Source organism: Phanerochaete carnosa (genome assembly GCF_000300595.1).
Source record: "Phanerochaete carnosa HHB-10118-sp unplaced genomic scaffold PHACAscaffold_5, whole genome shotgun sequence".
NCBI classification, from domain to species: domain Eukaryota; kingdom Fungi; phylum Basidiomycota; class Agaricomycetes; order Polyporales; family Phanerochaetaceae; genus Phanerochaete; species Phanerochaete carnosa.
The window spans coordinates 3,355,607-3,380,789 of record NW_006767632.1 but is presented as its reverse complement, the minus strand read 5'-3'; the positions used below and the strand labels follow the sequence as shown (position 1 = coordinate 3,380,789).

At 55.3% G+C, this 25,183-nt stretch overlaps 6 protein-coding genes across 6 annotated transcripts; 5 read left to right on the top strand and 1 right to left on the bottom strand.

The window, feature by feature from the left end:
* Positions 1-777: 777 nt before the first annotated feature.
* On the bottom strand, positions 778-3,956 carry PHACADRAFT_174210 (uncharacterized protein). The gene is made up of 8 exons (XM_007396283.1): positions 3,822-3,956; positions 3,581-3,768; positions 3,421-3,531; positions 3,277-3,372; positions 3,051-3,225; positions 2,177-2,981; positions 1,522-2,122; positions 778-1,469 (listed from the first exon to the last, which is right to left on the bottom strand). The coding sequence occupies exons 1-7, from the start codon at positions 3,877-3,879 to the stop codon at positions 2,044-2,046; spliced, it is 1,512 nt and encodes a 503-aa protein (XP_007396345.1). The 5' UTR covers positions 3,880-3,956; the 3' UTR covers positions 778-1,469; positions 1,522-2,043.
* Positions 3,957-6,379: 2,423 nt separating this feature from the next.
* PHACADRAFT_209539 (uncharacterized protein) lies at positions 6,380-7,933 on the top strand. The gene is made up of 4 exons (XM_007396282.1): positions 6,380-6,386; positions 6,438-6,510; positions 6,559-7,428; positions 7,480-7,933. The coding sequence occupies exons 3-4, from the start codon at positions 7,128-7,130 to the stop codon at positions 7,911-7,913; spliced, it is 735 nt and encodes a 244-aa protein (XP_007396344.1). The 5' UTR covers positions 6,380-6,386; positions 6,438-6,510; positions 6,559-7,127; the 3' UTR covers positions 7,914-7,933.
* A 693-nt stretch (positions 7,934-8,626) lies between these two features.
* Positions 8,627-10,042, top strand: PHACADRAFT_196092 (uncharacterized protein; the record flags this gene model as incomplete). Its single annotated transcript, XM_007396281.1, has 1 exon — positions 8,627-10,042. The coding sequence occupies one exon, from the start codon at positions 8,627-8,629 to the stop codon at positions 10,040-10,042; it is 1,416 nt and encodes a 471-aa protein (XP_007396343.1).
* Positions 10,043-13,853: 3,811 nt separating this feature from the next.
* PHACADRAFT_184752 (uncharacterized protein) lies at positions 13,854-16,950 on the top strand. The gene is made up of 2 exons (XM_007396280.1): positions 13,854-15,793; positions 15,847-16,950. Exons 1-2 carry the CDS (start codon positions 14,828-14,830, stop codon positions 16,483-16,485), a joined length of 1,605 nt encoding a protein of 534 aa, XP_007396342.1. The 5' UTR covers positions 13,854-14,827; the 3' UTR covers positions 16,486-16,950.
* Positions 16,951-17,285: 335 nt separating this feature from the next.
* On the top strand, positions 17,286-18,305 carry PHACADRAFT_257075 (uncharacterized protein). The gene is made up of 2 exons (XM_007396279.1): positions 17,286-17,412; positions 17,471-18,305. Exons 1-2 carry the CDS (start codon positions 17,341-17,343, stop codon positions 18,101-18,103), a joined length of 705 nt encoding a protein of 234 aa, XP_007396341.1. The 5' UTR covers positions 17,286-17,340; the 3' UTR covers positions 18,104-18,305.
* Positions 18,306-19,528: 1,223 nt separating this feature from the next.
* On the top strand, positions 19,529-24,857 carry PHACADRAFT_257070 (uncharacterized protein). The gene is made up of 27 exons (XM_007396278.1): positions 19,529-20,025; positions 20,090-20,176; positions 20,239-20,445; positions 20,508-20,660; positions 20,715-20,757; positions 20,814-20,846; positions 20,900-20,960; positions 21,034-21,153; positions 21,204-21,333; positions 21,391-21,444; positions 21,497-21,541; positions 21,596-21,865; positions 21,922-22,071; positions 22,132-22,537; positions 22,617-22,676; positions 22,740-22,776; positions 22,833-22,872; positions 22,931-23,003; positions 23,059-23,082; positions 23,138-23,236; positions 23,297-23,350; positions 23,402-23,427; positions 23,481-23,547; positions 23,603-23,852; positions 23,908-23,984; positions 24,050-24,469; positions 24,526-24,857. The coding sequence occupies exons 1-27, from the start codon at positions 19,561-19,563 to the stop codon at positions 24,564-24,566; spliced, it is 3,492 nt and encodes a 1,163-aa protein (XP_007396340.1). The 5' UTR covers positions 19,529-19,560; the 3' UTR covers positions 24,567-24,857.
* The last annotated feature ends 326 nt before the right edge of the window (positions 24,858-25,183 follow it).

Here is a 25,183-nt window from a genome sequence, read left to right as displayed (position 1 = left end):
TTTTTATTGCAGGGAGCTTGAGGAAGTCCTGGCCTAAATTTCTATGTAAGTGTAACCCCTTTATCTTCTGCACTGTGACCAAGAGGGTCAGAACTTCGGATGGCTATCCAAGACTGTGTGCTGCTTGCTCTGAGAGAGTCCCAAGCAAGCGTCATACAGTGTGGCTTGGAACAGTATTGAAATAATCCTGGAAATCACTGCTGTCTGCTGGCAGATAGCCTGAGGTGCAACTGATTGATATGTATCAGAGAAAGGTAGGACAACAGTGCCCAACCTGTGGCTCCCTGCTCTCAAAATTGAGTGATACATGAGGTTGGCAAGCTTGTTGTGTTATAAGCAACTGCCCAGTTGAGCTGCTGTAAGTGTGACTGCAGCAAAGTGTCATGAATATTACATACTCCGGATGGTTCTCCCAGATTCTCTAGTATTCTTTCACTTTCTATACACCTTCATATATTTGTAGTATATTCTAGGTATTGAGTCTGACATGTATATAAGGGGCTCATACTGCTCAATAACAAGCCAGACTCGAGCTGGTCTTTCCTCACCTACTTTCCTCTCGTCTGTCTCCTCAGCTTTGTCGTAGCCCAGTCCAGTTGGATTGTTGGTTGCTGACACAAAGCAGAGGCTCAGAGCCTGAGTGACAGTGAGCAGCTGGGGCTAATATTGATGGGCTGAAATCTTATTGTGCAAACCTGGGTCTGCTGCAGCAAAATGATTGAGTTAAATAACTGCTAAATATTCTTCATGCGCTATTTGTTTCCAGAGCATGCTATTGACCATGCAATATTCAGTAAAGTGGGTGCAAGGGTTGGCTCAGTTGTCTTTCTCAGATGCTACTGATTGAAGCATAGTCCCGATCAACGCCAGATAGCCGCCCTCCACCAACCCTTCAGTTTCTCTTCCAAAAACTCGTCGATAATTATGCTGGACAGGTCTTCGTTCCCGAAGCCGCTCCTCTCCCAAAAAAGGGCCGACAAACAAAAGCCTGCAAAGGACAAGACGAAGATGAAGACGGCCCAGCCGGCGGTCGTGCACACGCCGCATGGGAAGAACGAGGGGACGAACACCGACTGGGCGTACCGGCCGCCTGCAGGGACGGTCGTCTTCGATGGCGAGCTTGACGAAGAGTTCGACTGGGAGAGCGTGAACGCCGATGAGGACCTCGAGCTCTGGATCGTGCGGGTGCCCGAAGGTGTGCGTGCGACCCTCTCCTAACACCATGCGTCAGCGAGGCTCGAGCAGTGTACCCGTACAGGTCAAGCCGAAGCACCTGCAGAACCTGAAGCTCGACGCGCCGTTGTTGACGAACACGACGGCGCGCATCGGCGCGCTCGAACGCAAGGCTGCCGCCGCGTACGACGTCTGGGCCCTCGCCGACGAGCCGCACGACGCCGTCGCCGCGGACGAGATGCGGACGCTGCAGCCGCTGCTCCCGCGCAAGAAGAAGGGCACGCAGTTTTACGCCGGTGCGCGCCGCCTCTGCTCTGCCCGAGGAGCTCGTTCTGACCGTCCTTGCAGCGCCAGACGTACCCGTGCGGCGGATAGTCCTCTTTGCGCGTGCACCTCAGCCGGATGTCGAGTCTTCAGGTGAGAACTCAAAAGATACATCCTGGGCGACCTTCCAGAACCCGCCGCGGCCGTCGTATCCCAAGGAGATGCTCAAGCACCGGTTCCTGCCTGTCGGTGCAGAGACACCGGCGCCGAAGGCCGAGGACAACTTAGAGACTGAGACGCTTGAGCTAAAACACACTGACGGTCCCGAGAGCAAGACGAAGAAGCGCAAGGTCGAGGGAGGTGGTGGCAAAAAGTCGAAAAAGCTGAAGAGCAAGGAGTAGATGCACTGCTTTCTCGTACGATATATACATATACTCAATCACTGTGATAGTTTGAAGTATCCAGAAGCTAGTTAATATCAAAAGCAAACAGCGATATCCCCGCAACAGCATATCGTACTACATCTAGGCTGCTTTTACTTCTAGCGTGTCCGTTTTTTGAGGAGGAAAACTGTCATAGCTGGGCAAGCAGATAATCCTCTATTGGTCATGGGGGTACGCGAATCGTGACATTCTCGACGACATACTCCGAGTCGGCGTATCCTAAAACCTGCGCAATCTGCGAGCTACAAGACTGTCAACACGGGCTGAAGTAGAAGCCAACCCGGAGGCAACCATACCTCTTGAGCCCTTTCACGCGGGTGATCTGCGCCGAGTTGTAGTTCGCCAGCCCACGGCCAACTTCCTCGAGCTCCCAGTCCTCGCTCTCGTCCCTACCGCCGTCCAGCACGACGTGGTCTTCCTCTGGCAGTGTCTTCGTCGGCACCGACGGCGTCGTGTCCCCGCCGCCCAGGTCCGCCACCACCGAGCTCCCGAGCAGATCGTCAATGGTCGAGATCGACGACGCGAGCGACGCGTCTGCGGGCAACACAGGCGTGCCGGGCTGCGTCTCACCGCCGCGAAGGTACGCCTCGCGGGCACGCTCTGCCTCGTGTGCGTCCGCGGCGTCGCTGCCGCCGCCGCCGGGCGCCGCGGACGCAGGCGCACGGCGCACGGCGATGCGCACGGCCTGGCCGGACGCGAACGCGCCGCGCACGCCACGCACGCCCGCCGCGAGGAGCCGCCCGCCGGACTCGCGCCGCGCGAGCACATGGTGCGCGCCCCCGTCAACGATGACGGTCCCCGCCGGGTGCAGCGTGTGGCTCGTCCACGCCTTGAGGTCGCGCAGCGGCGTCGGCGAGGGCTTGAAGAGCGTGTGCGGTGGACGTTCTGCCGCGCGCGGTGGGTCGGCGGCGGGGCCTGGCGCGGGACTCGCGCGCCCGGACCGCAGCGCGTTGTTGTACTCGAGGATGCGGAAGATCGCCTTGGGGTCCTTGCTCGACGTGATCACCGTCGTCACGCCCGCGGCGGTCGCGATCTCGGCCGCGATCAGCTTCGTCTCCATCCCGCCCGTGCCGAGGTTCGAGCCGAGCGTGGTCGTGCTCACTGATTCCAGGCGTGGGCCGTCGGTGAGCACCGTTGCGCGAGGTCAGAGTCGCAGACGGCGGAGCTCACCTTGCGAGCGGATCGTCGCGATGGAGGAGACTTCTTCGATGCGCTTTGCTGTTGGATCTTTCCGCGGGTTCGTGGTGTAAAGGCTGTCGACGTCCGTCAGAAGGAAGAGGTAGTCCGCGTGGATCATCGAGGATGTTATAGCAGACAGCGTATCGTTATCACCGAATTTGATTTCCTATGAAAAAAAGATCGAGGTTGTTTTAAGGAGAGAGCTGTCAGTACTTACGCTGACCGACACGGTATCATTTTCATTCACGATGGGTACAACACCCAGTGAGAGCAGCTCTTTGAATGTATTGACGGCATTCAGATATCGGGTACGCTACAGAAAGCTTAGAGAGAGCTAGTAGAGGCACTGTATGAGACTCACGTCCGAAATATCACCCCTAGTTAACAGCACCTGGGCTATAGGCTGGCCGAGCTGTCCAAACAGGTTGTCCCACAAAGCAATCAGCCTGCCTTGACCGATGGCAGCCAACGCCTGGGCATCAGCTCAGCATTATGTTAAGAAAAACATGCAGTGCACTCGCCTGCTTCCCAGACAAGCTCTTTGGCTTGCTAGCCATCTCCATGCGCTTCAGTCCGACTCCGATGGCGCCCGAGCTGACCAGGACAACCTTGTGGCCAAGCTCCCTCAGCTGGACGACAGTTTCTACGAGGCCAGAGAGCGTCGAGAGCAGTGGTTGGTGTGTAGTTTCATGAACGATAGACGAGGTTCCTGTGCAGAGTGTTCAGTGTGGTCGCAGGTGCTTGCCGTCGGCTACGACGCACCGAGCTTTATAACGATCGTGTTGGGTGAACCATGGCGAGGACGAGCCATGGATTTCATTTCTGCACAAATGCTATGTTCTAAAGATATGAGCTGGGTGGCACCAAGGCCTGCGATGGAGGAAATGGCAAGTCAGTGATTCATGGCAAGCCCGAGCTGATGGCGCTCATGCCTGCGTTTGGAAATGGAGCGGGAGCACGCGGCGGCTAATGCCCTAGCGGCGGCGGCTAGCCTGTATACTTTCAATAGCAGCGAGAATACGCATCTGCCATCGACTTTTCGGCCTCAATCATCTGTGCGCCCCGGAGGGCTATTGATTGGATGGAAACATTCTCATCGGCGACAGTAAGTTCAAGTTCTCTATCGCGTCCCAAACAATGTAACTTCTAGTGTATTAGGCTGCTTCGGATGCAGAGTGTGAAAAGGCTGGGCCAAGCGTTTTGTTGGGCCGCAATCTCGACGTCGCACATGGTGAGGACTTGATTAGGAGCAGCTATCGCGGCGCTGACAAGGGTGAAGGCGGTGTTGCCAGTGGTTTCGGTCGCTCTTGCGACGAGATGAGGACTTTAGACAACTCGTTGGAACCTGGAGATAAGTATTGACTGCGTGTTCCCTCGCAAGATCGTCGACTTCATCATCGATCATCTTGGCCAGCTGAAGTCTCGCGGCGTCTTGCAAAAAGTGTTGCCTAGTCTGTCGGGCTTGGGTTCCTCGGGTGCGACTCCACCTCTTTAGGCGTGTCACAATCCACCTCGAAGAATCAGATGACGACTGCGATCACTCGCGACAACACACTCTGCACGAATTTTCTACTTTCCTATCCCAAGCTCCCCCTTCAGTAACGCATAACACACGTGCGCTGACAATTTCGGGCATCCAATCGAGACCGACGGTGTCTCTTACATCCATTCGGAATGTGGCCGTCAAACTACCTTCCCTGCACGCTCTTGGTATCTCTTCCCTAAGAGTTTGCGGTCGCATCAAACATCAAGACGTAGTTCACTCCTTCGCATCCCTGCAGTCGCTTCAGTACATGGAGATGGAGGGGCTGTACACCTTCCTCGACCTCCTCTTGCTTTCTGCCAACCTGACGGCATTCGAACTCTCATCAGTCGCAGATGCTGACCGCCACCTTGCAGAATATGTTAGTTTCCGTGGACATGCGTGGGCTTGCGGAGCTTGACGCTTTACCCAAGTTATATGAGCTGTCTATTCGTGGATCGTCTTCTCCTCATAATATCGGAGAATACTCTGACTAGTCTTTCCCTGTGGTGTACTTAGTGTCACCAGCAAACAAGTAGCTACGAAAACTTGGGGCAAGCTCATCCGTCGCGCTCACCGAACATTTGAACATATGAGACTAAATTTCCTTTCGTCGCTGGCCGATAAAGGTACGTGTGTAGAGGCTCGCTTTACAGCAATAGTTGAGACTTTTCTGGCAGGTACACAAGAGATGGCCTGCACCGGCCTCAACTTGGATCTGTGCACGTCGCTCGTCTCGTTTGACCTCGCTTTGGTCTACTCAAGCACGTTTTTTCGTTCGTACACTGTTCAAACTTAGCTCTTCTCTCGACGCATAGAGCACGTACGGACACTCCGGTTCATAGTTATCCGCATTCACCACCTTGACAATATCACGGGACTCGATCAGACTCTACACTCGTGCATGCCACCTGACACGAGCACCAGAGCTCATCTGGCCTTGGGTGGCTCTGGACCTGGGAGAGTCGCAATGCCTCAAGAACGCGATGCCTTCGTGCAAGCCATGCCCCTGCTGCACGCTCGCGGACGGCTCTACTTCCACCCCGACGGCGATTCCGACCCGTCTGTTCCGTGGGATGCCTGTGCTAAAGTGGACCGCAAGTAGTCTTATGATCAATCACATTGTAGTGGATGGCTGGCGGGTATGAGGTCGGAGCCATTTTGCAAACAAAGGATGCTGGCTTGTCTCTTGCAGCTGCCCTCCATGAGCGGTAAGAGCAAACCAAGGAAGACGTCCCGCGAAGCTCGCTGTACGCGTTCTCCGTCTCGGTGTCGATTGCTCAGAAATGTACCTCCAGCTCCTGTACATGTAACGCACAATCAGTTCCGTTGCGGAATGGTATAATTTTATACGTATAATAACAAGACTGCATTCAGTCCATGAGACGGTAATACAACTCAGCGCTGATCGCGCTAGCAGCACCCATAGAAACCTTGGGTCGTGCAGTGGCATCGACATGGGCCCGATACACCCATGATGCTTATGAGCGACTTCCCACCGTTGGACGTTTAGTTTCGTTTCTCGGTCTCCGTCTAGTTTAGCATGCATTCTCACGATCATAACATTTTCTTACTGCCTATGAACCATTTGTTACAGTCTTGCAGCACCGATTTACACTTAAATTTACACTTAATCAACAAACCTTAGGTATTGGTTGTATATGACCCCGTTACGTAATGTACAATCCGGAACTTTCAAAATACTAGCAGCGAGAACACGCATGTCCCGTCGACTTTTCAACCTCAGCTACCTGTAATCGCCCAGCAGGATTATTGATCGGATGGAGACATTCAAGTTGGCGACAGTAAGTTCAAGTCCCTTACTGCGTCCCAGACAGCACGACTTACTGTACTAGGTTGCCTCGGATGCACAGCATAAGAATGCAGAGCCCAGCGTTTTGTTGGGCAGCATTCACAACATCGCACATGGTGAGAAGCTAGTTGAGAACAGCCATAAAGGCGCTGACAAGGATGAAGGCGGCGTTACCGGTGGCTTGGGCGGCACTTGCGACGAGACGAGGATTGTAGACAGCCCATTGGAACCCGGAGATGTTGGTTGCGTGTTCCCTCGTGAGATTGTCGATTTCATCATCGACCATCTTGGCCAGCCAGAGTCTCGCAGTGTCTTGCAAGAGTGCTGCCTAGTCTGTCGGGCCTGGGTTCCTCGGGTGCGACTCCACCTCTTTAGACGTATCAAGATCCGCGTCGAAAAACTAGGTGGCGATTGCAATGATCCGCGACAGGATACTCTGCACGCATTTTCCGCATTCCTGTCCCAAGCTCCCCCTTCAGTAACTCATAACATACGTGAGCTGGAGGTTTCAGGCGTCCGACCACGGCCGACAGTGTCTCTTACATCCATTTGGAACGTGGCCATCAAACTACCTTCCCTACACACCCTTCGTACCTCTTTCCTAAGAATCGTTGGTCGCATTGAACATCGGGATGCAGTTCACTCCTTTACATCTCTGCAGCTGGACAGTTTTATAAGTATTGACGCATTCCTTGGCCTCCTCCTGCTTTCTTCTAACCCGATAACACTCGAAATGTCCCCAATCGCACTCGTCTTCGGCGACATTGCAGAAGGTGTCAATGCTTATATGAAGCCATCACCACCGGCGTGCGTGAGGCTGCGAAGTTTGACGCTTTTCAGAGATCATATGAACTCTCTATTCGCGGGCCATCTTCTCCCTATGATATCGGAGAATGCGCTGACCAGTCTCTCCTTGTGGTGCATTGTCACCGACGAACAAATGGATCTGAGAAATGCGGGCAAGCTCATCCGCCACGCTCACCGGACACTTGAACATCTAAGTCTCAAGTTGAGTTCGTCGCTGGATGATGAAGGTACGTATGCAAGTAATCACTTTACAACAATAGTTGATGCTTCCGTGGCAGGTACACAAGAGATAGCTCGCACGGGCCTCAACTTGGATCTGTGCACGTCGCTCGCCTCGTTTGACCTCAATCTGTCATATACACGTACATTTCTGCGTCTGTTCGTTCGCACACTCTTCAAGGAGCTCTTCTCTCGACGCCCAGAGCATATACGGACACTCCAGTTCATAGTTTTTCGCGTCGACAGCCTTGACGACATCACGGGACTCGACCAGACTCTGCACTCATCCATGCCACCTGGCTCGAGCACCAGGGTTCGTCTGGCTTGGGGTGGCTTTGGACCTGCGAGAGCCGTAACACCTGAAGAACGTGATGCCTTCGTGGAAGCCATGCCCCTGCTGCGTGATCGTGGACGACTCTACTTTCACCCCGATGGCGATTCCAACCTATCTATTCCGTGGAATGCCTGTGCTGAGGTGCACGGCTGTAGATAATCTTGTAGTGAATTGAATGGCTGGCGGGTAAGAAATCGAAGTGGTCTTGCCAATAATGACTAGCAAGGGATGCTGACTTGTCATTTCTACTAGACCTTCATGGGTGGTCATAATAAACCGAGGAAGGCGTCCCACGGAGGTCGCTGTATGCGTTCTCCGTCTCAGTATCAATCACCCAGAAGCGCACGCCCGACTTCTGTACATGTGTCGCACAAGTTTGGTTGTGGAATGGTATAACATATGTATAATGAATACCTTGGGTAGTGCGGCGGCATCGATATGGGCTCGATGCGCCGGCATGACACTCATGAGTGACCTCCCACCGCTAGACTTCTAGTTTCTCAATCCCCATCTATTATCACGATCATAACGTTATCTTACCGCCTTTTAGCCCTTTGTTACTATGTGCTTACAAACTAATTAGGCCATATACACCGCCGTTACATAACGTACAGCGAACGAAACTTTAAGCTACTAGCAGCTATAAAATCCATCTCCCGTCGACTTTCGAACCTCAGCTGCCTGTACTCATCCAGCAGTATCAATGATTGGATGGAGACATTCTCATTAGCCACAGTAAGTTCAAGTCCTCTACTGCGTCCCTGGCATAGTACGATTTACCGTGGCACCAGACTGCCTCGGATGCGCAGTGTGAGAATGCTGAGCCAAGTATTTTGTTGGGCAGTAATCACGACATCGTACATGGTGAGGACATGAGTGAGAACACTTATCAGGGTGCTGACAAGGGTGAAGGCGGCGTTGCCAGTGGCGCTGGCTTGTATGGCATCTGTGATGAGATGAGGACTGTAAGTCACTCGCTGGAACCCGGAGACATCAGCTGCGTGTTCCCCCGCGAAATCGTCGATTTCATCATCGATCATCTTGGCCAGCTGAAGTTTCGCGGCGTCTTGCAAAAGTGCTGCCTAGTCTGCCGGGCCTGGGTTCCTCGGGTGCGACTCCACCTTTTCAGGCGTGTCACAATCTATGTCGAAGGACCAGGCGATTTCACTGGCTCGCAACAAAGTATTCTGGGCGAATTTTCCGCGTTCTTGTCACAAGCCCCTCCTTCAGTAACTCATAACATACATACGCTTCATATCTCAGGCTACGCACGGCCAGCAGTGTTTCTTACATCCATTTGGAACGCGGCCGTCAAACTACCTTCCCTACACACCCTTCGTACATCTCTCCTAAGAATTGTCGGTCGCATCGAACATCAGGATGCAATTCACTCCTTTACATCTCTGCAGCTGAATGACCACACGGATATTAACGACCTGTGCACCTTCCTCGACCTCCTCCTGCTTTCTTCCAACCTGGCGGCATTCAAAAGCTCACCAACCGCACATGGTTACCGCTGCCCTGCGTATGATTACCCTCCACAAAAATTTAGTCCACCATCGGCGGGCATGGGCCTGCGGAGCTTGATGCTTAACACAAGTGATATGATTTATCTATTCGCGGATCGTCTTTTCCCCATAGTATCGGAAAACACGCTGACCAGTCTATCCCTGTCGTGCCTTGTCACCAACAAACAAACGGATACGAGAAATGTGGGCAAGCTCATCCGCCACGCTCACCAGACACTTGAACATATAAGTCTCAAGTTGAGTCCGCCGCCGGCCGATAGAGGTACACTTGCAGAGGCGTGCTCTACAGCACTAGTTGACGCTGTTCCGGCAGGTACACGAGAGTTGGCTTGCACAGGCCTCAACTTAGATCTGTGCACGTCGCTCGTCTCGTTTGACCTTGATCTGTCGTCCACAAGCACATTCGTACTCTTGTTCGCTCATACACTCTTCAAGGAGTTCTTCTCTCGACACCCAGAGCACGTACGGATACTCCGGTTCATAGTTATTCATACCTGCAGCCTTGACGACATCAAGGAACTTGACCAGACTCTACAGCACATGCCATCTGACTCGAGCACCAGAGTTCATCTGTCCTGGGGCAGCCATGGAAAATCGAGAAAATCGAGAAAATCGGAAGCGATAACACCTGAAGAACGCGATGCCTTCGTGGAAGCCATGCCCTCACTACATGCTCGTGGACAGCTCTACTTCCACCCCGATGACGATTCAGATTCATCTGTTCCGTGGGACGCCTGTGCTGAGGTGGACTGTGAATAGCTTCGTGGTGAGCCGCATTGTAGTGAATGGCTGGCAGGTAAGATTCCGGAGTTATCTTGCAGACAAGGGGTGTTGACTTGTCACTTGCAGTAGGCCTCAATGAGTGGTCAGAATAAACAAAAGAAGATGTCTAGCGGAAGTCGCTGTACGCGTTCTCCGTATCGATCACTCAAGAGTACGTTTCTAAGTCCCTGTATATGTATGATGCAGATTAGGCTGCGAAATGGTGTGTAATATATAGATGATACTGGGACTGCATCCAACCCATGAGACGGCAATGCAATGCGGCCCAACGCTGCTCACGTTAGCGGTACCCAAGAGACCGTCAGGTTGGGTAGTGGCATCGACGTGAACTCGATGCGCCCATGGCATTCACGACTGAGTGGTGACTATGTAACTTCCCTATCGTTTGTCTGGTAGGTGTCCTCGCGTGCTAGTCGAGCAAGGGAATTTTTCGTATTGCGAGACAGGATAAGTGTATGCAACTCGTCCACACTCCCAGTACCCGTACTCTAAGTATTCCTAGGCCTTGCACCAACTTTCAACATGTCACGGTCACCATTAGGAAAATCAGCATGAACGTGCATGAACAGACGACTACCAAAGCAAAATAATCCGTGACTTATACGACGTCTATATACGACCACTTACATATTAGACGCCTATATAAGAATGTCACTTACGTCCATAACTTACCCTCCTACGTTTGTTACTTACTGGCACTGGTCAGTTGCATCTGTCGGCAACGAGTCCTTCCGCACCACCAAATGGCTGCAAGTGTCCATCTTGATACTTGATGCCTCTTCCTTAATCCCTACCCATTCATCGACGCCTGGCTTTCTTTCTAAACCTGCTGTGAGCCTGAAATATACGCGCAAAGATAATCATTTTGACATCCTTAGTCGGCGACAAAGCGACAAATGCCCAATCAGCACCTCCGCTACCCACGTCCATCCATACAACTATTTGCACTTGATCACAGATCTTTCGAAGGATGCAGTCTTGTTTCTGATTCGAAATACAGAGATGTTCGCACCCTGATTTCTCGACGGTCTGTGCACTCCCAGCGATCCTCCTCCCTCGCTGACTTCTTGTCGCTCGTATCTAGCCCCTGTTTTTGAGTGCGTGTACATCCACATCAAGCTGTACACTACATGGCCGTTAGAAATGCGGGACAGCGCCGCGGAGAGCCACAATTGCCGCTTGTCGTCGCCGACCCTGAGACGTACGCGTGACGCCTGGGCCCGCTGCAGAGTCTCGGGATGCGGCTCGTGCTTGAGCCTCTTCACACGCAGAGAGCCTGACGTGCGGCACTAAGCGCGCTTTGACCCTGTGTGCTCTTGATTGTCGTTGTCGCGGAGAATGGTGGCCTCAGAGACAAGGACGCAAGCTCAGCTCTGTGTCGCCCACGGTGAGGGGTCACGACTATTGGTGCGCCCCGTTCTGCCCTTGCGGCATGTTCTGAGGCATTTCTGACCTTTTCGCGGCTTTCCAGCACAGAGAAAACGTATTCACAGCCATTCCCAGTCCATTCGCTTGGTCTGCATGTGCACAGCGGTGTCTATCACCCCAATGTTGAGAAGGTGAGACATTCTGAATAGAGCTCTGTATTCTATGCTGATTAGCTATGTGTGCTTCTATCGCATGTCTGCATGGCAAGACGCAGCGCGAAATTGAAGTCGGTGCCTGTAACTGTACCAGTCAGCGGCGTCCGTGCCACTTCGTGTGACGGCACCGTCACGAGCAAATCTGCGGTACATATCGGCGAATAGCCTAATTCAGCTACATTCAGGGCCTGAAGATAATCCGCAGTTTTGCGAGTGGCGTACGACCATGTCGTAGGCATCGTACTCGACCAAGGCCCATGCCGTCAGAGCAGGAGCCAGAAGCTCTGTTCACTCCGACGAAGGTCGCTTTGTTGGAAGCTGGTGCGTACGTTGTACACTGCAGCTCATGTAGTCCAGGTATCTGACTGGGGCTTTGTCCAGAAGGATGTTTGGAAGAACTGTCCCCATCTCGCCCGCCGACACAGAACGGCTCAAGAGCTTGGACATGGCTGCCACTGCTTTCCGCTAAGAAAATGTGGGCAATGAGAGAGAAGTCAATCTCTATTGATCTCATAGTTTGCTATGGGTGCCGACGACGGGGTCGCAGCGCACCCTTGCTGCGTCCATCGACGCGGAAAAATCTCTGGCCCGCGTTCAGCAGCCTGAACCTACAGGCGGGGCGGTGGAAGGTTCGCACACATGTTGATAACACGATAGGATATCGTGGAAGTTGACCGATGCTGATCGGGGGGCGACTTGTCAGGTGGCATTGAAAACGTGCGGCCTTTTATTATGATGATCCTTCGGGCGTATCATATGTAGGTTCACATCTTCTGATATCATCCCTGAGCGACGCCCCGCTGAAGTCCATCGAGCCCACGAGTTGCTTGGGCTATGTGCAGGCTAGCAGAGAGTGCATGGTGTCCGGCTCTGTCACGTCCAACCTGCCGTGGGTCTTCCGCCCAACTACAATACGACCTGTGTCGACGAGAAGGACGCAGACTGTTACCTCCGCTCAGGTCGGATGTGCCATGTGCTCACAATCTCGGGGCGTGAGTACGTGCACTCTCGAGCCAGCGCTCGTGCGCCTCGACTCTCGACTCATCTTTCCAAGTCTCACATCGGAAGCTTTCAGCGGCCAGTTTCGTTCTTGGGCGCCGCGGGTTCAATGTTCGCGGGACGGCCGGGGCTGGCTTGCAGTCTTCCCACGAACTCGTCATATACCCCAATCCAGTTTGTACAGATCGTCTTAGCAGTGCAAGGCACCACATACACTAAGTGCCGCGTAATTAAGACTCATTGGTGCTCTTGGATCTGTACTCAACAATAAAGCAAGAGGTGAATTGCGAATACCCCCGAGCTTCTAAATTCACCCGCGTCGGTCTTACGCAAATTCCAGACGTCAGCGAATCTGTTCTCTGTGGATTTTGATTCTGATGGGTCTGCGGGACAGCTTGTAGCAGTCTGTGGGTCTACCTCTTTCCGTCGACAGGCGACGTCGATTTTGGGGGTGCGCTTGGAAAGTTCTTACCGGGGTGCCGTGTCCGCCATACGCGTGAAAGCGCGTCCGCGGCTGTATAATAAATTGTTGTTGGTGCGGTAAGGCCTCGAGAGTTGACGGAAGAGGTGGCGCGCTTGGGGGTTTCAAACAGCTAGTGATTATTCTTTGTGGGCGCACCTTGAGCGACCCGCCTTCCTTATTCGTGCCCCTGTGTCGGTCTATTTGCTCAGATGCTTTACGTGCCTCCCGGCCTTTGTCCCTTTCACCATGCCGATTTAATTATGACTGGCTGCATGCGACGCATGGTTCTGGAACGCTGGCGGAGTCACCATTCTCGGTCTGATGCCGTAGATCTTGGTTTCTTGCGCCCTGATCTAGGGCGAAGCCACCCACGGATGATGCTTTGGTCCGTGGTGTCTGCTCTCGATCAACCGGAAGGTTGGCAAGCACTGAGTGAGCAAGTACGGTTTGCTGACTTTTGGCCTACCACAAGATGTCAGCTAGCGCGAAGATTTGAGTAAAGGGCATCATACATGTAACTCGTGACGTGTCCATACCTGGATCCAAACATATCGAAGGGATCCACAGCTCCTGATGCCGGATTCAGCTCAGCCGTATGGCTGCGTTCCAGCTACCTCGGCAGCCCCCCTATGCCCCTGTCCGTCGGGACAGGACTGAATTGTCGGGGTGGAACAGGCCGACGGCCTGTTGTAAGTCTAACAATTAGTGCATGGAGCTCAAAGATCTACAGGCGTCACTGACGGCCGACGTTCCAGCTGGACTGCGAGGTGAAGTACGACTGCGAACGAAGCAAAGATCGTTTGTGCCATGGCGAGAGCTCTCGTTCCTCCACGCGGGCGTGGTGTTATTTTTTCGGCATCTCTGATGCATTGTAAGTCCGCGGTCTTTGCTCATGGCATGCCGCCGTACACGCTCCCTTGACCCACCCACTCGGCCGGCCTGATCATGCAGAGCTCGGCCAAACGTAAACTGACACGACTGGATCTCCGCTCGTGCCGCGTGTTGGCACAGTTTATGGGCCACCCCTGGTAACGTCTGCGGCGTCCGGTAAGATCGGGATCGAGCTGGGAAGGTATCGTCCGGACAAACGCGAATACTATGACTCAGAAATACTGTAACGCACGGAGCTGGAAGGGGGTCTGCAACGGCCGCTAGTATTGTCCGCACGGGGAATGTCGACAGTAATGCTTAGGCTGCAAGCTGGTCATCGACTGTAACGCCTTGGTCGGGGTTGTGTCGTCGGTTGGGTAAACTTGGACTGCAAGTACAGTACGTGAAACAGCTCTGATGCATGCGGATAACTGCAACCAGCGCCGCTCCTTCCGGAAAGGGATCACCCGTCTTGCGTTCGGCAGTCTCGTAGCCTCATGGCTCCAGCCCACGAGCGTGCTATCTCTCTACTTGCACCGAGCCTATTGGACCACCACTCGTATCAGTGAGGTTTCTAATCGAACTTTAAACTTGTGATGGGTGTTCCAGGCCGACCATTAGTAGTAGTTGTTCAGTGACGATCGAGGGTGACCGCAGGCCTAGCCATTCGTGCGGAACCGTCAGATCATGAAATTGTGGCCCCGCCAAACGGAACAATGAGTCGGCGTACCCTAATCGTCTCCGGGGTGCGAAAGGAGCTTCTCTAGCGTGAAGGTCGTATAAAAGCCCAGCGTATATCAGATCGTTTCCGCCTCGACCTGACACTTGCTACTCCATCTCGCCTTCATGACCACTCCGTTGCCTCTAGTATACCCTGACGTCTGCGGCTGGAATGCCAGCACCAACACCCTAGACCAGATCATCCCCTCTGCTTCCTCGTCTGTTATGCCTCCTCCTCAAACTTCGTCACCTCATCCGTCACCCATCACTGTCCTAGAGCCTGTCCCCGTGCGCCCCGCATGCTCTCGTCAGCCATCCCGAACGCCACGTCGCAGCGACGACCCGAATCATGTGCCCCGGCCGCGCAACGCCTTCTTCATCTTCCGCTGCGAGTTCACACGCAAGCACACTGGGGAGGCAAAGGACTCGACCCGTTCGTCCACCCCCGAGAAGGTGCTCTCAAAACGTGCCGGTGCGGCCTGGGCGGCGATGTCCGATGCTGAGAAGGGGCCATACCGTGATGAGGCGAAGAAGGAGAGTAAGAGGCACACCTTGGAGAATCCTGGGTATCGCTACAAGCCGAAGCGGAAGAAGCCTCCCCAGCGACGCACCACGGGGCCTGTGACCCGCCGCGAGCAGGTGGAGTCCCTAGTCCAGTTGCGTGAGGGTACCTCCGCGAGACTCGCCGAGTCGACTTCTGGCTGCCCTCACAGCCACGCGTCATCGTCGCCTGAGCCCGACGGACCCGTTACGCCGCGCGATTTGCAGCACCGTCGTTCGATGTCGCTGCCGCACATCGACGGGGTGGACCACCTCAGCCCGTACTCGTACACCCACACCTACTTCATCACGCCCGCGTCGTGCTCGTCTAGCCCTAGCCCTGATCCGCAGCGGAACGGCAGGAGGTTGAGCTCCGCCCGACAGCGATCATTCTCGCCGAACATGTACATCCCACCACCTGATCTGTCTTTTGACCTGGAGTTTGCCGAGGCGACTGCGCCATTCGCATTGTTCTCACCACGCGGCTCGACCGTCTCCCTCCCCGAGCTGAGCTCACTGCAGGATTTCACGTTCTATGATGATGGGAGCAGTGTGCGTTTCTCTTCTTCCTTAGGAGTGGCCTTCGAGCTAATCCTCCCTTGCAGACTTATTCAACGCCTCAAATCTCGCCGGCGGCGTCGATGTACGACATCAGCCAGCCAGAATGCTTCGCGGCTCCGCTCGTCCCGCAGCAGCACGAGTTGTCTGCACCTGCCTTTAACCGGAGACATCGCTCGAACACGGCGCCAAGCGCGACGATGTCCCCGCTCGCCTTCCTGAGCTCGTCTCTGAGCAACTGGAACGGCGAGGCCCCGCCGCCCGTCACGCTCACGCGAGGCAGCACGGCGCCTGCGCTCACGATCTCGCCGCCGGACCCGTCCGCGTCGCTCTTGCTGGGGCAGCCGCCGATCCAGGTCATCACGGACGAGGCGGACTACGGGTACGGGACGCTCCTCGCGCCAGGCATCGACCTCGACCCCGACCGCACGCCTCGGCGCGCGGACTTTGCGCCGAACGTGCAGGCGCTGTACGCCCCGCCCTACGTCCCGACACCGCCGCTGCCGCCGGGCTACCCGCAGCCTGTCTGCACGGACGTGCCGCTCGCGCACGCCTCACCCGGCGAGGCGTACGCGCTCGAGTCGTACAGCGAGGGTCTCGGCGCGTTCGACATCACTCCAGCGATCTACGACATGTCGCCCTTCGAAGATATCGACTTTAGTGATTTCCTCCACGTGAGCCAGTGACGCCACTTTGGACCGCCGCCCAGCGCCTGGGGGCTGCACCTCCCTCAGCGCACCTCTCTCACGGCGGCGCACCTGCGATACCCTCTTCCTTTTCTTCAAAATCTCGCGGACTATCTATGTAATGTATGTTTCAGTGTTTGGCTCCGCACCGTGCTTGCAAACCTCCTCTCAATTATTGTGTAGCGTACTCTAACGGTGTTTACGACCCCTTCATAACTATTATTGTATCCTATAGCTTTTCCACGCCTCACTGAAATGATCATAAAACGTTTTTCATGTCTACACCCTCAGTGATTTCTACTCCACTACTTATCATTGCTTTTTTTCCACGGACCGTTGATACCCGCCTTTACGTAGTCTGTTGCAAAGTTTTCTACTTTATGTTCGCGAATAACTAGCAATAGGGTCGAAGATTATTTGAGGATAAGAGAGCGATGACACATCTAGAACTGACAGGATCAGCAGATGATAAGTAAATAGAGAAGGAGAACAGCGCAGATAGATGGGTGTCGCAACTTTGCGGGCGCGCCATCGGAGCGCCCCATTCCCTATTCGGGTGTTCGCGCCCTTAATCGTAATTTCGCGCGAGATATATCACGGTACGGTACATGTGCACTCTATTCTGAGCTCACATTGGCTGTATTCAATCGTAAAACCGCAGTGGTATGCTGTGGGCATGATAAAGGAGCGAAAGGGTATGTGTTGAAATAAGAATGGCGTCCGCAGGGAAGGTTAGGGTAGCCCCACAGGCGCTTTCTTGCCACCAAGCTGCCGCCGCGCGGGCCCGAGTCTTGGTTTCGCCTCTACCACGACCACTTCACGACCCTCTGCCTGTAATCTAGGGCAGCCACGAACATGCCACACATCGCACCATATGCAGACTCTGCGGCCATAGCGGACAGGCTCGCTAGCAGCATCCAGTTCCCAGTGAGAACTTTCCTGCACTTTGCCCTCGTGCCCAAGGCCGTAATCTGTGCGCCCACAGGCCCCGCCGCGCCGTGCTTCGGACAGCGTCCCAGAGATCGGCGGCTCGCCCGCGGGCTTCATCATCCTCATCGTCGTCCTCTCTGCCATCTTCCTCATCTCGAGCGCTGGCGTCTTCGTCCTCCTGCGCGCGCACCGGGACGACCCTTACGAGCGCCATGCCCGCCGCGTCCTGTCCGGCCGGCGCGAAGACGTCGCGCGCCAGATGCCGCTGGGGCCGCCGGGGCTCAGGGAGAAGCTCAAGGGTCTGTTTCAAGGGCGCGGCCGCCGCGGCGGTTGGGTCAGGGCGAGTTCGGGGGACGATGCGTGGGACGCCTCGGAGCCTGCGGCGCGCGGCGCCCCATATGACCCGCCGAGCGGGCCCCTGCCGAAGAGCAACTTTGGGGTGCACAAGAGCGACACGATGGAGTCTGTCGAGCTCGCGGCGCCGACGCTCAAGGACGTTGCTCTCCCCACGCTATCCTACGATGACCCGTACTCGTCGTCCCCGCCCCCCTTGGAGCGGAGTGCTGGGCGCTCCTCACCTGGACGGCGAAGCGTCAGCGACGACGACGAGGGTCCCTTTGACGCTATCCCAGCGGATAGGGTGCCGCGCACGTTTGAGAATGGGACGAGGTTCAAGGAGAGTCTCTAAAATACGTTGCTGCGTCGCCATGACGCCTCTCTATCTAACCCTCGGGCTGTCCATTCTCCCACATCATGCATCGTCATACGTGTACTCACTGCAATCTGTGTATCGTTATCGCAGGCCTTCATTCATGCGCCCGGTGTATTCGTAGTCTCATACGCTGTCCCGTCATGTTGTAATTCTAGTCTTCGCATTTGTAACGCTGTTCATCATTACGTTCCGTATCGCAAGCGATGTTATGACGACTTTAGGTTCAGGAACCATACAAGTAACAGAGGTCGGGAAGAAGGCGCCAGGCGGAGATACCATAAAGCGTGGGAAACATACGGGACTTGCCCTGTATGGCAGGTCGTCGTCCTAAATTCGCGCACAGGACGAGCTGTCGCCTTTGCCTCCGTGCTATGAAGATTGTGCTGCGGATTGTGGCCCATTGAGTACTGATGCACTGATGTGTAGGTGTACACGTACACGGCTTTCAAAATTGTCGACAGCGTCCCGGGGCTCGTGACATCTAGGCGCCCATAGGCGAAGTTGACGCTTGCCATCGCAGGCATGGTGCACTCTCACCTTCATCTCGAGACGTCTATCATGCGCTTGTTCCTCAGCACTCTCCGCTCGATAGAAGACATCGATAGATATCCGTGGAACTGTTTGCTATACGTGGCCTGATGCGATGGGTATCGGACGCCAACGGAAGAGTTCGCGCATCGCCTGGACAAACCTCCTAGGCTTCGTTCTCAATCGCCGGTCGCGCGCAGGCTCTTGGGGTTTTCAGGTGGTGCCGTCCCATGACTGTAGAACCCCTGTTCTGTCGTCCGAATGTTCACCTGTCTCATCATGTCGCTTGCGCGTGTTCGACTCGGCGTGTAATGCGTCTCGCCGCTCGCGCTCGGGGGGCCTTTGGGTCTTGATCCAACGAAGGTCGGGCCACCCCAAAATTCCCGTAGGCTGATATCTCAAGCTTGCTCTGATGACCATTCTCTGCAGATCGCCACTGCCTTTACGTTTAGCTGCCGCTGTGTTCACAGGCTCGCTCCGGCGGACAGCGCAAGACGCGTCGGAGGTTGGGCTGAAGTCAGGGCCCGCGGCCTTCTTCCGATCGTGCTCGCGGCCTGGGCTCGCAGCTGGCCGACAGCCTTCACAACCAGAAAATCGAGGAATGGACAGGGATGCTCCTGCTGAGACGGGCGCCAGCTGCGCCACGTGGGATCCCGTTATAGTAGCCAGGGCAGGCGAAGAGGAACCTGAGGGCTTTTGGCTGTTCGCCCGCTCCGAATCCAGCAGCGCATGGGGATCTCCTCTTTGTGATATGATCCCTCTTTACAATTTTCCGTCCTTTCCTTTTCTCAGAGCGCGCGGAGTTTTCGTCGAACTAGCCGCAATGGATTTATACCAGGTCAGACCCGCTCTCTCCTGCGTCCCCCCCGGTCGAGCCACTCCCTCACGCTGCTGGCCCCTTCAGCATGGACCCAGACACCAGCTCCACCCTCGAAAAGTCCCCCGTCCCGCTCAGCCCCGCCTTCTCTGAGGAGGAGGCGTTGGCCGCGACGCGCACGGTTGCCTTTGACTACCACGACAATGGCGACATCAGCGAGGAGAAAGTCCACCACGGCCACCTCCGCCCGCGTGGGGTCGAGATGAAGCGCGAGATGACCAAGGAAGACAAGGAGCTCGCCGCCGCCGGCTACGAGCACCTCGACGAGCAGAAGGTCAAGGGCAAGAAAGGCGAGCCCTCAGACCTGGACAAGGTCGACATCCAAGAGCACCATCTCGCGTTCCCCGAGCTCTCCAAGGCTCTCGAGGCCACCATCGACACAAAGGACCCGGGCTCGTCATACGGTCTCACGTCCGAGGACGCGAAGGCACGGCTCGCACGCGATGGTCACAACATCCTCACGCCCCCGAAGAAGAAGTCGGCCCTGCGCAAGGTACGCCGCTGTCTTCTGCTGTCGCGGTGCATCGATTGACCGATCGTAAATTACTGCCTATCAGTACATCGACTGCCTCATTACCATGTTCAACATCCTGCTGATCATCGCCGGCATCTTGGAGTACGTGCTGCTGGGAATTAACTTCAAGGTCAGTGCCGCCGCCGGCCCGCATGAGGCGAACCCTGCGTGCTCACATGTCCCCACGTACAGGACAACTTCGCGAACACGTATCTCGGTGGAATCCTCATCGCTGTTGCTTTCCTAAACGCGTTCATCGAATTCTATCAGCTCCAGAAGTCCGAGGCCATCCTGGCTTCTTTTCTGGCGATGATCCCGCCGTCGTGCCGAATCGTCCGCGACGGTACCCTGACCTCTATCCCCGCCGCAGACCTCGTAAAGGGCGACATCGTTCTGGTGGTGAGTGCATTGGCCCACGTCGCGCCGTTGAGCCTGAACAGAAGGTTTCCTTTGCGTGTTAGCGCGTAGGCGATAAGACGCCCGCCGACCTCGTGTTGTTCGCGTCTACGGATTTGAAGGTCGACAACAGCAGTCTGACCGGAGAGTCCGAACCGCAGGAGCGTTTCGCCCTGCCGAACGGTACGCCTGCGCGACCCGTGGAAGCAGAAAACTTGGTGCGCAGAGCCGATCTGCTGTTTTACTTTGTCCGATGTTGATCGTATCTGCAGCTTTTCAATTCTACGCTCGTGGTCAATGGCGAAGGCTGGGGCAGTGAGTCGCATGCAGCTTGCGCGACCCTTGATCGTTTCTCATCACGTCCCATACAGTCGTCGTGCGCACTGGTGACCACACCCTCATCGGTACGATAGCCTCTGCTCTCTTGCGCCGCACGTCCTGATGACCCTTTGCACAGGTCAAATTGCGGCCCTGACGGGCGGCGAGTCCGGAAACCAGAGCCCACTGGGAAAGGAAATGTGAGCGGCCGTCTGTTTCTTGCAGGACCGGTTGCAAATTTCTGACTACCACCCCTAATGTGCGCGTGTACAGCGGGCGCTTTGTCATGATGGTCTCGGGCATCGCCATCTTGTTCGCTGTCGTGTTCTTCGTCGTCGGCATTACGACTGCCTACAAGGGCAAGGCTGCCCAGACGGTCACTTTTGCGGTCTCGTGAGTGCACACGCGCTCTCATTGGCCGGGCAACTCTAACGATGCTGCAGCATTCTCGTCGCTTTCGTCCCCGAGGGATTGCCGTCGGTCGTCACGCTGCTGCTGTCTATCGCAGCCAAGCGCATGGCGGCGCAGAATGTTCTGGTCAAAGATTTGCAAGGTGTCGAAACCCTGGGCTCGGTCGGTCATTTTGGGCTTCGCTTAAAAAATTGTCGTTCTGACGCATGCTCCATGCAGTTGACCCTGTTGGCTACCGATAAGACGGGAACGTTGACTAGGAACCAGATGACGGTATGTTATCTTCGTGACGTCGCGAGAACGAGAACTAACGAATTGCGACAAGGTTACTAACATCTGGAGCGGAGAAAAGATGTACTCGGCCTTCCAGGTACGTTACCTTCGTCTTCTCCCGAAAGCACGTTGCTCAACTGTGACGTGATAGTCCAATAACGACAGCGCGGAGACAACATCGTTCTCCATTGACGCAGGTGGCATGCGCGAAACCGTGGACATCGCAGCCCTCAACTCGCGTGTCAAGTTTGACAGGACAGACGTTCCATTCGAACAGCGTGCGATCCTCGGTGATGCTACGGAGACAGGCCTCATTCGTTTCGCCGGTCGGTACCTCCAGGACTACGACGAGCATCAGAAGAAGCACCCCAAGGTCTTCGAGATCCCGTTCAACTCGACGAACAAGTGGGCCCTCGTCATCGTGCGTGCATGTCGTCATCGCCTGTCGGCACTGCTTCTGACCCGGACTCTGCACAGCTCGATAAGCCCCACAGCGAAGGTGTGCTCACCGCGTACATCAAAGGCGCGCCCGAGCGCGTCCTCGCCAAGTGTTCCACGTACCTCAAGGACGGCCAGCAGCTCCCGATCTCCGACGACTTCCGCAGGGAGTACGATGAAGCGTACAACGTCAGTCACCGCCGCAGTGGGGCAGTTTGTGGGCGACACTGACCTTGCGTGTTGTTACAGTACATGGCCTCGCGTGGACACCGTGTCATCGCATGCGCCCAGCGTCTCCTGCCGTCGCCCGACTACGACCAGACGACGGCCTTCTCGAAGACGGACGCGCAGTACCCGGGCACGGACTACTGCTTCGTCTCGCTGACGTCGCTCGAGGACCCGCCGAAGCACGGCGTGCGGGAGGCGATCGGCACGCTCCGCCTCGCGGGCATCAAGGTCATGATGGTCACCGGCGACCACCCGAAGACGGCGGAGGCGATCGCGCGCAAGATCAACCTCATCATCAGCGACACGAAGGAGACGCTGAGCACGAAGACGGGGCGGCCGATCGAGGAGATCTACGAGGACGAGGTCGACGCCGTCGTCGTCCACGGTGACGACATCGACGGCCTCCAGGGCTGGCAGTGGGACCAGAGTGCGTGTCGTTTGTTTCTTTTTCGGCGATCTGCGCGCACCTTGCGTTTGGGAACGGGCCGTATCTGACCGATCTGCAGTCTTTGCGAAACAGGAGATCGTCTTCGCGCGTACTTCGCCGCAGCACAAGCTTGAGATCGGTGAGTTAGCCCATGCTTCCTGCGAGGGTTAACGGCCCCACTTACTCCGCGCGCTTGCCACAGTCAAACGTGCTCAGGCCCTTGGTCACATCGTTGGAGTGTACGTTATCGCTTTCTTCCTAGTCTGTCATTCAGCACTCATGGATGAATGTTCAGGACCGGAGACGGCGTGAACGACTCGCCTGCTCTGAAGAAGGTGCGTTTCTGTGCCTGCTGCGCAAACATTGCGAAGTTCTTCTGACCGACGTCCCCAGGCCGATCTCGGTATCGCCATGAACATCTCAGGCTCAGATGTCTCCAAAGAGGCAGCGAACATGATCCTGCTCGGTACAGTCCTTCGCCTGCCCCATGACTATTCCGGCCTAATTTTTCACCTTTCCAGATGACAATTTTGCGTCTACTGTCAGTGAGTATCCGTCCATCAGATATCCGGATGTCCGGATGCTGACATGTTATTATAGAGGGTGTTGCGGAAGGACGTCAGATCTTCGTCAACCTTAAGCGTTCTATCCAGTACACCATTTCTCACAGTACACCGGAGGTTATTCCGCAACTGCTCTGTGAGTTACCGTTGTGCTGGTGCGCACCCGCAGCCCGCTAATCGGGTCCGACCTGTTCAGATGTTGTCGTCCCTATCCCTCTGCCGCTGCCCGCTATCCTTATCTTGGTTATCGGTACGTTGCGGCGGAGGTCCGGTTTGTTCCAAGGCTGACAATTCTTCCCAGATCTCGGGTTTGAGCTGTTCGTTGCTGTACGTATCTCGGATGCGATTGTATTTGTCAGTGAAGCTGAACGTGCACACAGCTTTCGTTCGCTTGGGACAAGCCGGAGACGGTGGATGGCCTCATGAGAATGTCGCCTCGGAAGCCCGGTACGTAGACCTCGAGTACTTTGTCGCGATGAACGCTAAACCGACTTGGGCATAGTCAACAACCACACCATCCTGACTCGCAAGAAGAAGGCCCTGCGGCGCACTAAGACCTTACTCCGCGACCCAGAGACGGACGAAATTATCCCGCCGTCCCGCCTGTCCGTCTGGATTTCGAAACTGCAGGCGCCGTTCACTCGTGCCTTCTGGGAGGATCGCTTTGAGCGTAACGACGACGAGACCCTTGTCGACGTCAAGCTGCTCAGCTACTCGTACCTGGAAGCCGGCCTCATCGAGACCATTGGAGCGTAGGTGCCATTCAGACGTCGTACCTGCCAATCATTAATTCATCTCGCGCTCTAGTTTGGTCGGCTACTTTGTCGTGTTCTTCAAAAGTGGCTTCTCACCGGCCGATCTGCGCAGAGCCCAACTTGCTGGCAGTGCGTAGCCCGCGTCAGACCTGTCGTCATGATCGTCGCGCTGATCGTGCTCTCCCTCTTTCTAGCCTACTTTGAGAAGTCGAGTCCTGACTTCACCAACAACCGCGGGCAGGTGATCGGCGCATCCCAACAGGTCGACGCCCTCGCGAAGGCCCAGTCCATCGTCTACCTGTCGGTTTTCATTATCCAGTGCTTCAATGTCTTCGCCGTCAAGGCCAAGTTCTCGTTCCCCTTTGGGCGCAACGTCGTCGGGAACTACTGGAACTTTGCTGGCATCGTCGGTGGTGCCTGCCTTGGCATGTTCATCATCTACACCCCGCCGCTGCACGTCGTCTTTGGAGGCACCGACAAGCTCTCGCCCCTGTATTGGCTCATCCCCGCCGCATTCGGCGTCCTGCTACTCGTCTGGGCGAGTATCCGCGTCGTGTTAATGAAAAAGAGTGTCGAGAACGCGCGAGTGAAGGACATCAAGGGTTTGATGATGTGTAAGTGCCGCCTCTCTTGCCAGCTCGTGGTCAACAGTGCTGACGTTACATTGCAGTCCCGACGATGCGCACCATGAGCATGCGTTCAAAACACTAACACATGCCGTGACCAATATGCGATGCGGCTTCCCCTCCGCAGAAAGCCCGTCATCGCCCAATATACCTGTACAACAGCCAGATATCCCTGCACGAGCACGCTCATCATACCTTACGACCCATCATGTTCGATGCGAACGCTATATCACCCTTGTAGTCCTGTAATGATTTTCCTATCCCCATTGCTCCACAAGCACTGGATCATGACTATCAACTGCATTCTTGTCTGTCACCTTTCATGTTTGCAAGCTGTCGACGTTGCTCAGTACTCTAATGCCAATCCGATTGTGATGACGTTGGTGTGTGTGCGTTGGTAGACGAGACCTGAGATCTAAGATTTGGTTATGAGGTGTGTCCGGAGGGTATGGCGAAGCAAAAGTCGTGTCGTGGATGTCAACAGAGCGCGTGAGAAACCCGAAATACCGTGATCCGCCTTGCCATTTCTATCAAAGCGCCGACCCGTAGTCGCGCTTGATGGCGGCGTGCCGGGACGCCATTGAGCCGTCTCGTCAGTGCTTTCACTGTCGTTTGCGCAGAGTGAAGGCAACAAGTAAGTGTAGCGGCGACCGTCGGCCGAGTATTTAGCGTTTGCGCTGAATCCCCTTCCACGCTGGGTGA